This window comes from Triturus cristatus, chromosome 8 (genome assembly GCF_964204655.1).
Source record: "Triturus cristatus chromosome 8, aTriCri1.1, whole genome shotgun sequence".
NCBI classification, from domain to species: Eukaryota; Metazoa; Chordata; class Amphibia; order Caudata; family Salamandridae; genus Triturus; species Triturus cristatus.
In genome coordinates this window covers 1,101,849,642-1,101,863,944 of record NC_140591.1, presented here as the reverse complement: position 1 = coordinate 1,101,863,944, position 14,303 = coordinate 1,101,849,642, and the positions used below count along the sequence as shown (strand labels likewise).

The 14,303-nt window shown below is 41.2% G+C and overlaps 1 protein-coding gene across 4 annotated transcripts in view; it reads left to right on the top strand.

The window, feature by feature from the left end:
* Positions 1-14,303, top strand: part of CDKL5 (cyclin dependent kinase like 5) — a 1,167,948-nt gene that overhangs the window by 806,660 nt on the left and 346,985 nt on the right. For all 4 annotated transcript variants that reach the window (XM_085622653.1, XM_085622651.1, XM_085622652.1 and 1 more), the window contains exon 9: positions 2,034-2,124. In XM_085622653.1, the coding sequence (XP_085478779.1) occupies positions 2,034-2,124 (91 nt within the window). The remainder of the gene's footprint in view (positions 1-2,033; positions 2,125-14,303) is intronic.

Here is a 14,303-nt window from a genome sequence, read left to right as displayed (position 1 = left end):
GATCTAATAGGAACGCTGATCTATTTAATCTGTATTATAATAAATTAATATGTGAAAATGTGGTGTGGTTCTCAATGCCATCACAAAGTTCTAATGTGATTTACAAAGCACCATACTTCAAATCTTGCAAGTTGTGACTAGAATTATTTAATACTCCTATAGCACAATAATGCATGCTTACATGTATGCGTCCACCACATATTTGCATATGTTGCAAAATGCTAACTAACATCTAAATATCAGATATCTGCTTTCTGAATTAGCCCAGAATGAATAATATTAAAATGCAGCAGAACTGCTTTGTATGCTGTTCAAGAACAGTTTGTTTAACATTTACATTGAAACACTGGAAATACGTCTTAGCCACCAAGCCATTGCTATCTACCAATGTACTGACAACATCCATCTACTCTTTAAAGTCTTGAAGTTCAAAAACATCTTTAAACTCGTATTCTGGGTAGACCGCAGTCAGCTCAAGATGTTGAGAGTATATCTAAATCTCAGCCCAACAGACTGAATTGATCCTCCTAAATGGAGCAACCACTGAGAGGCTCTTTGAGAACCGGCTCAATGGTATGGACTTAGCTAGCTTCTCCGACTGTTGGACATCCTGTGTAAAATCCATGGGCCTTCCTATCCTTCAAAGATTATATCAAGAAATATGCACAAGCAACTTGGTCACACTTTACATTACTTGACAAAATTAATCCAGCCCGTCCATTCATGAATTTCCAACCAACAGTCCAGACTCTCATCTTGTCACACATCAGCGGTGTAACGCTTTACTGACTGGACTCCCAGAATCCTCTTTGACATCTATTAAAGCAGTTTTTTATGCATCAGCCCACTTAATCAGCAAATAGAAGGTTTGAGTGTATTTTCCTTATGTTCCCTTTACCTTAACACTGGGTTCATCCTTCTGCCATATTCTATATATTTTCATGATCTACAACACAATTAATCTGGAAAACCTGAATATCTGACCCCAAAGCACTGGTACACATGCATGTATGCTCATCTCTTGGCAATTATTTTTTTCAGTAAATGAACCAAGACTCTGGAATAACCTCCCTGTTTAGCTGTGATTTTCGGTGAGAGTGGTGAAATGAATGCAGACATCAAAGCCCACCTCCTCACAATATATTTATTTATGCATTGTCTTCTTAAGCACAATCTCCACCCGGAGAGCTGTGATTTTATGGTAGAAATTTGCAGTGACAATATCTGTTGTTACTATGTACGGTGCCCACTTTATATCTCCAATAAAATGCTAATAATAATAGTAATAAATGTAGTAACGTTAAAGGTACAGATTTCCTTGAATATTTAAATCGTTTTTAGTTGAAAGCTGATTCTTTTTTAAAGCTCATTTATTTATTTAAAAAGTTTTGTATAGCGCGAACAAGACCCCGAGAGGTATCAGAGCGCTTCATGGTAATAGAACAGGAGAACACGGTAAAAGGGAACATTGTAAGGCGGTAACAGAGGATAACATAATAAGGTAATAAAAATGTACAAGAATGCGAACGATAATTACTTGATACAATAAGTTAGACAATCCTAGATAATACAGTGCTTGAAGAAAACAGATGACCAATGGTTAATTATGGCAGGAACCTGTCCATTAGGAGTGCTTTTACTTCATGTTTGAAAGCAGCTGTGTAAGGAATTCTGCGGATTACCAGAGAGAGCGAGTTCCAGATCGTCAGTGCCGAACCTGAGAAGGCTCGAAGTCTTGTTCTCTTTGCGAAAAGACTGGGGTTTCAGTAATAGAGCATTTGCACTTCTTGATGGTCTGCCCCCCTCCCCCCCGATAGTTCTAGTTTTTGAGCCAGGTAGCCAGGGGTTTTGAAGTGTAGGGCTTTGTGCGTTAGACAGGCAATCTTTAGTTGAATTCTTGCTTCGTCGGTAACCACTTTAGAGATCTTAGAGCGGAGATGTGATCAGTTCTTTTTGTGTTAGTGATCATATTTCTCTTTATTCACTGGTGTTAACAGCATATGTGATATTTTCAAATTTTTTTTTTCATGCAGGTTTTGCTAGAAATTTGTCAGAAGGTAGCAATGCTAACTACACAGAATATGTAGCCACCAGGTGGTACCGCTCACCTGAACTGCTGTTGGGGTAAGTGACTGTAAAAGACATAACACCAAACCGATTCGTTTTTAAAGTCAAATTTAAATAATTGAACTATGAGGTTCACATGAATTACGGGATGTGTTCTTCCTGAGGTCTTGTTAAAGAATTGTATTAATAAGTATTGCCAGTGCATTCATTTATAAAGTCTTTCAATGTTGTGATTTTAAAAAAAAAACTCTGTTTACTGATCATTTCTTTCAAGAGCATAACACAGGCCCCTGCAGCCCCTGCAGTGTAGGAGTCCTTCAGGTGACCCTCGTTCAGAGCCAGGACTAGGAATATCATTGATATGTGGGAGTCTGAGGAGCACCTCAACACATTCTTTGGAGGGGGTCATCATTTTGCTTTATATCACTGGTATAACATAGCTTTTTGAGGGTGTTTAGCCCTTATACATATGATAAAATATAATCCAGGAGTTATAAGTGTGCATCACACTTGATCTACACATCTCAATTCAAATTACAATGTGGTTGAAGACATTTCTATGTTGGCTTTTGTATAGCATTGCACAATGCATAAGTTGGGTCTCTGCGTTTCAATGTGGGAGTTCTGCGGTATTGTCAGTTTGACTGTGCACAAGGGTACTTTGGTGGGGGTTGGGGAGTATTGTGAACCTCCCAATTTAGTGAGGTGGCACATCTGATTAGATTTCAGTAGCACCCTCAGGTAATGCCTGTTGTAACACTCTTCTTCTGAGGTAGGCTCATTCAGCATCAGAGTGTTATGAGTCAGACAACCCTGCCAAATATTTTTTTATCTGCAAGGGTTAGATGCACACGTGTGAACCCTGAAATAGTAGACTCACACGCCTGTTGGTATTTTCCAGTAAGACGTTATTATATGCAGTCTGTACCTAAACCTTATGTATCAGAGTAATGGTATTATTTATGATAATCTCAGCATTTAATATGTGGAATAAGATGAACATTAGAAAACCCCAAAGCTCGTTGCGTAACTCACCCCTACCAGTTGAAATAAATTAGTCTAATCCTCAACTAAAGCATATATGAATATCTCATGTTATTGTACTGGCTCATCAGTTAGTAATCTCCATAGCCATTTATGCCAAGTCTCTACTCATCCCTGCATACCTCAAAATGTTGTCTGTGTCTGTCCCTCCCCAAATTCCTAGAGTACCTTTATTCCCTTCTGCTCAATTATTCACCATGGAGAAGAAAGGGGGAGTTACTATGCAGTCTTTCGTATCTGCACTGTAAGTAACAAACAATGTCTCATTTGAAAGACAAGCAGATGTATCCAACTCCACTTCTTTTTTCCTTCCAAGTTTGTTCTGTGCATGGCCGGATGGTCTTGCAATGTTAATCACTTACACGTAGCTTACGGGACAGCAGAATGGAAGATTCCTCTCTGCCAAGTTACTGTTATTTCTGTTAGCATTACTAATGTCAACCCGCTGGTAAAATAACATGGCAATCTTGTGTAATCTGTTAGTTAACAATACTAGTCAAAATATTAGTTCTCTACTCCCTAAAAAGTGCACATACACGCTCTAAAGAGTTAGTGCATTTCATGTTGGTCATACAATTAGCACCAATCAAAGCAGGGGAAGTGGGAAGTGTATGGGCTCACTCTACTTCTTGCTGTATTACATCTTTATACCCAAAGGAGAGAGAACTCAGTCTGAATACTGTTTGAGCCTCTCTGAAATACCCAGTGGGTGGCATCCTATTTATTTAAACGGACCCTCGCCCCCTCGATACACTAGTGGCATGCTTCATCCTCGGATCTCACTCACAATACCTGTATGTATCTGTGCAGAATATATACTAAGAATCAGCAGAGCTCTTGATTTTCTGAGGGATCTCTATGCAAAAATGCCTACAGGTATCCAGTATCTTCTTGTGTTTATTTTCGGATCCTTTGGAAAGATTTTTTGGCCTGTGTAATTGTGATCTCACGTGGAGAACACTGCACACATCCACAATTGTGAAGATCACACAAGTGCACGTGCAGTATCACTATCAACGATTTTGTATCTTTAACATAGTTGTGTGAGAACAAATGGTCAATCTGTGAATTAAAGAGTATAATTTGTACAAAAAGACATGTAACTGTATTTTTTCTGAACCGTACATTTTTTGTCACGTTTATTATGGCCCATAGAGTCTTAGAGGATGGCGTACTCTATTTTAACATTCTGAGGGAGAGAAATAACATCCAGTGTATAAGAACTAGAGTATAGTAATCCAGGTCTGCCCCATATAGATGTCGTATGCCATGGCCCCTGCCACCCCATAACTTACTTCGTTACCGGAACTCACCCACCCAGGATTTGTGCATGTTCTTAAAGTTCTGCATCTTGTCGATGTGTGCTTGAACAATGCTACTTTATCTTCTTCTTTGTCACTTGAAGCGTCCTTCAGCGTGTAGACGTCATTGCATTACCATCAGTGTTCTGAGATTGCGCACTGTTTTCTCTCCACATGTCTACAGGTCTGAGTGCTGTTTTCAAAGTTCTTGTACCATATTGATACAGTATTTCTTTGTAATATGTCAATATCCTCAATAATGAAATTCTTAACTGGCTAATTAAAAGGCTGGAAACAGATCCCTGAGGTGAGAGGATGTAAGGAATGAGTTGTGATTGACTTGTTGTGGTTGTTGCTTATAATATACAGCACGTATTTCTTATAGTAGGTGATTCTACTTTGTGCTGGGTGGTTCGAAGAACAGGACCATTGATAGTTGATGTAAATGTTACCCCGGGCGATGTTATAATTCAAACTCTTTGTAGGTGGATAATCTATAAATCCACTGTTACTCCTTCTTAAAGAGCATTTTTTCAGGGTTGTTGATGTCCAATTGGGTAATCATCACCCATTTCAATTCATTTGTAGTGTGTCCTTGAGTTATAAAGTGGTCTGCCATTTTTGTGGTCGTCCTCTTACACAGTTTTGCTTTGCGATGTTCACATATTGGAATTTGTACCTTTCTTCTCGTCATTCCTGCATACCTCAGACCACAAAGTCAGGTAATCCTATAGATTACCTGCATTGAATTGCAATTAGTGTGTCATTTGGTAGTCCACAGGGTAGACAAATGTATTGTTTTCACTGGACTTGTTAGGTGACAGATGCTGCAGTTTGCCACATGGGTAATGACCCATTATCTTGGGGAGCACCCATTGAGTACAGCATTCTGTTCTGACCTAATCTTTTATTTTACCTTGTATGGACAAGGGCATCTTTGCGACTTCTCACTTGTTTATATGAAAAAAGGTGTTTTGCAATGTTAGAGACCCTGTGTTCAAGATGCACCAGTTTTTACTAATGATTTTTTTATTTGAATAGATGCTGTGTTGAAAGTTGTGGCCCAGATATGCCTTTTGTCATAATATTTTTATGTGTTGTGTCCAGCATTGCTTCCCTGTTTTGATTTCTTGCCCTCTATTTTTGATCTCTGTATCATCCTTTATGGATAACTTTGTCCCCTCAACAGGGATTCTGCTTGTGTTTTAAAGTCTGATATTCGAGTGTAATTGCTCCTAAGATGCAAAAATTGCTCATATGGGAGATTCTCTTTTAAAGGTGTAGGTTGAAAGCTATCAAATCTTAGCAAGCCGTTTTTACCTAGAAGTTTTTGGTGTGCGTTTGTATGTAAAATACCCTGCTCTGTGAAAATCTTGACATCCATAAATGTAAGTGTCTCATTACTTACAGTATGTGTGAATTTCAGATCTGTATGACAATTATTATGCAGGTGACGAAGAGAGCGCTAGAATCGGTGTCACCTGTCCATATAACCAGGACTATATATATATATATCGCGAATTTTTCAAAACTAATGGGGCGCTACGCTCCGCTCCTACCCTGAAAGTCTCGGGGGGATTCGTCAAGCGGGGGCTGAGAAAAAAGGGGGGTCCCAAAACGCGTTTTCCCCATGCATTTTCCCATAGGACCTTTAGTCCGAGCTACAGCCCGAACGGCTGAACAGAATTACTTGAAATTGGGCAGAGAGGTAGTCCTCAGGTCAGGGATGTGCTTTTTGCAGGTCTGGTGTAAATCTGTTCAGTAGGTCCTGAGAAAATAGCATTTAAATCAATATATATATCTGTAAGCGCGCTCCGTGCGCTTACGGTAAGCTTACCGTACGCGTACGGTGCCGTGCGCGAGCTCAATTCTGATTGGTGGTTACATGACTGTAAACATTCGAATCGGTCGAAATCAGAAAGTATCGGCCGCCATTTTCTGTCTCTCGCACTGAAAAACAAAGGTTGATAACATGAAAAGGGGGCAACGAAGAGAGTTGCAGACCCCCTAGCGTTCGTCAGGGGGTTCACGAAGGACCAAAAAGTATGAAAACTAAATGTAATAATTTTAAAAAAAAATCACGGAGTGCGCGTACGGTAAGCTTACCGTACGCGTACGGTAAAAAAAAATAAAAAAATAAAAAAGAATTAACAATCACATTTAATATATAAATCTAAGGACCCCCAAGGGAGAAAAAAACAATTGATATTTTGTAAAAAATGGCGAGGCGTGCAACGTGGGCGCTCGGTGCGCGAAGCGCACCGTGCGCGCAAAAATTAAAAATAAATACATAACTTAGCATTTAAAAAACCGTACAAATTCACTGAAAAAACCATAGGTTTCACACACGTTATAGTTAGGAATTAGCATTTAAAAAACCTTGCAAATTCACTTAAAAAACCATAGGTTTCACACAAGTTATAGTTAGCTGTACATTTCACTCGTAAAAAACCAATGAAATTCCACGTTATAGTTAGATCAGGTAACTATAACTTTCGCGACCGCAATGCACAATGTGTCATTTCAGATGTCATCATTGATGTCATGAGTGATGTCACTGACCATGTCATAAGTGAAGTATATATATTCACTGACAAAACCATAGGTTTCAGGCCAGCTATAGTTAGAAAATAGCATTTAAAAAACTTGAACTGTGCATATGATTAAGAGGTGCTTTACCTCAAAACGCGTCATGCTGTTTTGCCTGGAATAAAAGATTTTAAAGTACGCTGGTGTGGACGGTTTCACGCTGCTGAGTGTTGGCGTTTGCTTTGTTTGGATTTATGAGGTGTCTGACACACCTGAGACCGGTCCGACTCGAAAGGCTGTGGCGCTTTACTTGTCAGATTTCTCGTGGATATATAGATATATATATATATATATATTCACTGAAAAAAAACATAGGTTTCAGGCCAGTTATAGTTAGAAAATAGCATTTAAAAAACCTTAGAAATTCACTGAAAAAACAAATAGGTTTCTGGCCCGTTATAGTTAGTTGGACATTTCACTCGTACAAAACCAGAGAAATTCATCCGTTATAGTTAGCAGAGTTAACTATAACTTGCGCCCCCGCAATGCACTGCTGATGATGTCACATATTACATCACCCACGACATGGTCAGTGACATCACTGATGACATCACTGATGACATCTCAAATGACATCACTGCTGACATCACTGATGACATCATCCACGTGATAATCTGATGCACCTCCTCATAGCCTATAACGGGCCTGAAACCTATGTTTTTTTCAGTGAATTTCTAAGGTATTTTAAATGTATGTATGTATGTATTTATTGTGCACAATGTGTCATTTCAGATGTCATCATTGATGTCATGAGTGATGTCACTGACCATGTCATAAGTGAAGTAATATGTGACGTCATCAGCAGTTTATTGTGGGCGCGCAAGTTATAGTTACCTGATCTAACTATAACGTGGAATTTCATTGGTTTTTTACGAGTGAAATGTACAGCTAACTATAACTTGTGTGAAACCTATGGTGTTTTAAGTGAATTTGCAAGGTTTTTTAAATGCTAATTCCTACCTATAACGTGTGTGAAACCTATGGTTTTTTCAGTGAATATATAAATATATACATATATATATATATTCACTGACAAAACCATAGGTTTCAGGCCAGCTATAGTTAGAAAATAGCATTTAAAAACTTGAACTGTGCATATGATTAAGAGGTGCTTTACCTCAAAACGCGTCATGCTGTTTTGCCTGGAATAAAAGATTTGAAAGTACGCTGGTGTGGCCGGTTTCACGCTGCTGAGTGTTGGCGTTTGCTTTGTTTGGATTTATGAGGTGTCTGACACACCTGAGACCGGTCCGACTCGAAAGGCTGTGGCGCTTTACTTGTCAGATTTCTCGTGGATATATATATATATATATATATATATATATTCACTGAAAAAAACATAGGTTTCAGGCGAGTTATAGTTAGAAAATAGCATTTAAAAAACCTTAGAAATTCACTGAAAAAACACATAGGTTTCTGACCCGTTATAGTTAGTTGCACATTTCACTCGTACAAAACCAGAGAAATTAATCCGTTATAGTTAGCAGAGTTAACTATAACTTGCGCCCCCGCAATGCACTGCTGATGATGTCACATATTACATCACCCACGACATGGTCAGTGACATCACTGATGACATCACTGATGACATCTCAAATGACATCACTGCTGACATCACTGATGACATCATCCACGTGATAATCTGATGCACCTCCTCATAGCCTATAACGGGCCTGAAACCTATGTTTTTTTCAGTGAATTTCTAAGGTATTTTAAATGTATGTATGTATATATTTATTTCTTGTTAAGCGCAGCTGTCACCCAAAGGGTATCCTGGCGCTGAGATCCAATCAAACCAACAGATAGAGATGGTTACATTGCTCTTGGGAACAGATAGGTCTTAAGATCCTTTTTAAAGGAGAGCAGTTCTTGACTACTCCTCAGTGCCAGAGGTAGGGAGTTCCATAATGTGGCGGCCGTATAGCTAAAAGCACGGCCACCCATCCTCACTCTAGTAATCCTAAATGCTAATTTCTAACTATAACAGGCCTGAAACCTATGTTTTTTTCAGTGAATTTCAATGTTTTTTTAAATGCTAATTTCTAACTATAACGTGCCTGAAACCTATAGTTTTTTAGTGAATTTCAAAGGTTTTTTAAATGCTAATTTCTAACTATAACATAGCAGTCGCGTTGGCAGAGTGGTGGAGAAAGGTGAGCGTGGCCTTCAAACACATTTTAGCAATTCCACTGTGTGGGATTTAGTGGACGTAACAGGAGGGATAGTTAGCCCCCAATGTCAACCATGGGGGCCAACTACCCCTTTTATTACCTCCAGTACGTCCCACAAATCAGGATTGCTAACTTGTTATATCAGGCCCGCTCCCTCCCTGCAGCACTCTGCAAACGCACCCCCAAGCGTGTTGTAAGTTGGGGGATTAAGTCCCCTTGAATCCTGAGGGTCCCTGGTGGCCAACTAGGGCACCAGGTACCTACAGTAAGTGCCACAGAGCTGTGTTGCAGAGAGGTTTAAACACCTCTCTGCAACGCAGCCGTGTGGCGCATACTGGAGTTACCTGGTGAGCTAGTTGGCAGTCCCTTGGGCTGCGGGGGGGGGCTGCGTGCCCCCCACACATAATCAGCATAGCACCGGGGAGGTGGCGGTCCCCCGGGGCTGGGCAGGCCCCTGCTATTATGTTTTTGCCAATGGCCCCGGGATCTGGCCCACCCGGGGGCCTCATTACATATTTATTTATTTTTTCGGCGTGATTTGTGACCTCAACGTGAATTCCGCTTTTTGTTTTTAATAAAAAAAATGCTTTTTGGGGCCCTGGGGGTCCTTGTGGGACCCCTGAACAGGCTAAGGGGGTCAGGGAGTTTCTACCCTGCCCCCTTTTCTATATTTTTCACTGTTTTATTGTGACTCGGTTCTACCAAGTCACAAGATGGCTGACAACATTTCCTGGTTTGGAGTGTTTGCAGCCAGCCACTGGAATCAAGCTATCCTGGTTGAAGAGGGGTGAAACCCTGAAGCCGGTCCTAGGATGCTTGTTTCCAGTCCAGGGAGGACCTGGCTTGGCAGTTCGGGCTGGACTGTTCCCAGGAGGCACAGGGTTATGATTGATTTGCATATGGCTGGGATCAAACTGGAATGGCATGGTGAGCAAAAGAACAATGGATTTAGGCCAAGATCTCTGTACTGGGGTGAATGTATGACATTGTTCTGCATTCTGTCTATCAACTGTTGTTTTTGCATTTGTCACCCTGAGTGGGACGGGTATGCCCAGACATGGGTCCCGTGCTCTCCATGCCACTGGAATCAAGCTATCCTGGCTGAAAAGGGGTGAAACCCCGACAGCGATCCTAGTATGCTTGTTTCCAGTCGAGGGAGGACCTGGCTTGGCAGTTCGGGCTGGACTGTTCCCATGAGGCACAGGGTCAAGACATTTGCATATGGCTGGGTTCAAACTGGAATGGCATGGTGAGCAAAAGAACAATGGATTTAGGCCCAGATCTCTGCGCTGGGGTGAATGTATGACTTTGTTCTGCATTCTGTCCATCAACTGTTGTTTTTGCATTTGTCACCCCGAGTGGGATGGGTATGCCCAGACGTGGGTCCTGTGCTCTCCATGCCACTGGAATCAAGCTATCCTGGCTGAAGAGGGGTGAAACCCTGAAGCCGGTCTTAGGATGTTTGTTTCCAGTCCAGGGAGGACCTGGCTTGGCAGTTCAGGCTGGACTGTTTCCATGAGGCACATGGTCAAGACTGATTTGCATATGGCTGGGTTCAAACTGGAATGGCATGGTGAGCAAACAAACGATGGATTTAGGCCCAGATCTCTGTACTGGGGTGAATGTATAACATTGTTCTGCATTCTGTCCATCAACTGTTGTTTTTGCATTTGTCCCCGCACATAATCAGCATAGCCCCGGGGAGGTGGCGGTTCCCGGGGCTGCGGGGGCCCCCGCTATTAATCTTTTGGCAATGGCCCGGGACCTTGGCCACCTGGGGGCCTCATTACCATTTTTGGTTTTTTTCGGCAGGATTCGCGACCCCAGCGTGAATTCCACCTTTTTTAAAAAACAATGCTTTTTGGGGCCCTGGGGGTCCTTGTGGAACCCCTGAGCAGGCCTAGGGGGTCAGGGTGTTTCTACCCTACCCCCTTTTCTTCATTTTTCACTTTGTTTCACTGTTTTCTTGCGACTCGGTTCTACCGAGTCACAAGATGGCTGCCAACACTTCCTGGTTTGGAGTGTTGGCAGCCAATCAGAGTGAAGCTCGTGCCCGGGAGAGTTTGCGAACCCTCCTCGGTGCTCAGATATCGAAACTTTTTATTTTTCTAATTTCTCAGGACCTACTGAACAGATTTACACCATTTAAAAAAAGGGCTCTTCCTGAACCAAGACCTACCTTTATGCCAAATTTGATGTAATTCCGTTCAGCAGTTCGGGCTGTAGCTTTGTCTAAATTTTCCTATGGGAATTAAGAGGGGGAAAACGCATTTTGGGACCACCCTTTTTTCTCGGCCCCCACTTGACAAATCGCCCATAAACTTTCAAGACAGAAGCTGACTGAAGCGGGCCACTAGTTTTGAAAATTTACCGAAGATTCGTCGATTGGCGGAAGAATTATTGGGAAAAGAAAAACGTTTTTCCTTTGGAAACTAGGTCCTAACTATAACTACCTACTGGCGACCGCCAGTATATTACCTTCGGGGGTCCTTATCTAATCACTGCGTTAAAACACAAGCACTTATAAATTCACCATGCACTTTCCTTGCAGTACTCTAATCATCCAGTCAGTACCCAAGTACTCATGCAATGACCCATGCACAAACACATGCACTGCTACTATCCCCTGAGCACTACTGATGCAGTCCAGCCATCTCCTTGTCACTACCCATGCACTCCTCCAATCACCCAGCCAGTTCCATGTCCCTATCTAATCACTTCGCCAAAACACAAGCACTTATAAATTCACCATGGGCTCACCTTGTATTACTCTAATCCTCCAGTCACTACCCATGTACTCATGCAATGACCCAGGCACTAACTCATGGCAAATACAGAGGCGGTCATGCTAATCACAGGGGTACCCCAACACATAGTGTTCCCTAGTGTATGTAGGTGTTTTCACTGTATTCTAAGTGTCTTTTAGCATAGCACTGGCTAAGTCAGTTACCACCAGTACCTGTCAGCAAAAGGTTGGGGGCACAGGAGGACTTTCTGCTCCTCTGTTGGTTCTTTCTGCACATCTCTTGCTTCTTCCTGCAGTTTTCTTCATCTTTCTGGACTTCTGTTGCCTCTTTCTGCATTTGTCTTGCTTCTTTCTGCGCTTTTCTTCCTCTTTCTTCACATGTCCTAACTTTGTATGCATAGTTAGAAATTAGCATTTAAAAAACCTTTGAAATTCACTGAAAAAAACATAGGTTACAGGGACGTTATAGTTAGAAATTAGCATTTAAAAAATCTTAGAAATTCACTGAACAAACCACAGGGTTCAGAGACATTATAGTTAGTTGGATATTTCACTAGTACACAACCAGAGAAATTCGTCCGTTATAATTAGTTCAGCTAACTATAACTCGCGCCCCCGCAATGCACTGCTGATGATGTCACATATTACATCATTCATGACATGGTCAGTGACATCGCTGATGACATCTCAAATGACATCACTGATGCCATCATCCACATGATAATCTGATGCATAGACACACCATACCAGTTAGTGCATACCCACTCACTAATTCCTAGACACACCAATACCAGTTAGGACATTCCCACTCACTAATTCCTAGGTCTACACACACATCCACTCATTCACCCATACAGTCACTCATACATGCAGTCAACCATCAATACGGCATTATCATATGCACTCACATATCTATACAGACACTGACACACGCCACTCATCCATAAAGTTACTCACACACCTAGTCAGTCATGCAAAGAATCCCATTTACTCACCTATACAGTTATACACACACACCTCACTTATTCAAACATATACTAACACATACTTACACTATTATACAATAACTAATACAAGCACATACTGATCCATTCAGCCACTCTCACAATCACTCACTCTCACATATAGTCATTTATACACTCCAACACTCACATATACTGACTTTCACATATGCAGTTACTCATACATGTCCCACTGAGGTATCCATTCACTCACCAACACACTCATACACACACTCACCCACCCATATAGCCCTTCACAGATGCACTCTTGAACCCATACACCCAGTGAATCATCCACTCACACATCTATGCACAGAGTCACACCCAACCACCCACCCACACAGACACTCAGGCACCCATACAGATACTCAGACAACCAATAAATACCCATATAGATCCTCATTTAGCTACTCACCAACCCATGCAACCGCTTACACACCAACTGTGAAACTAAACTGCGTGAATGTCTGTATCAGTCACTAACTCATGCATTCAGTAAGACACATTTAATCAGTCACTTATACAGTCAGCCACGCACCTTTTAAATCATCCATCCAGACACTTATACACCCACTCATTCTTCAATACACCTTGGCATATATATAAAACATATTTCAACTTTACAGAAACACACAGTCACTGGATGATGTCATCAGTGATGTCATTTGAGATGTCATAAAGTGATGTCATCAGTGATGTCTCTGACCATGTCATGAATTATGTAATATGTGACGTCATCAGCAGTGCATTGCGGGGGTGCGAGTTATAGTTAGCTGAACTAACTATAACCTGTGTTTTTTTCATATATATAAGATATATATATATATATATATATATATATATTCCACGTTATAGTTAGATCAGGTAACTATAACTTGCGCGACCGCAATCCACAATGTGTCATTTGAGATGTCATCATTGATGTGATGAGTGATGTCACTGACCATGTCATGAGTGATGTAATATGTGACGTCATCAGCAGTGGATTGCGGTCGCGCAAGTTATAGTTACCTGATCTAACTATAACGTGGAATTTCATTGTTTTTTTACGAGTGAAATGTACAGCTAACTATAACTTGTGTGAAACCTAAGGTTTTTTTAAGTGAATTTGCAAGGTTTTTTAAATGCTAATTCCTAACTATAACGTGTGTGAAACCTATGGTTTTTTCAGTGAATTTGTACGTTTTTTTAAATGCTAAGTTATCTATTTATTGTTAATTTTTGCACGCACGGTGCACTTCGCGCACCGTGCGCGCGCTGTGGGCACTCGGTGCGCTTCGCGCACCGAGCGCCCACCTTGCGCATTTCGTACCGTGCACGCCACGCCATTTTTTACAAAATATCAATTGTTTTTTTCTCCCTTGGGGGTCCTTAGATTTATATA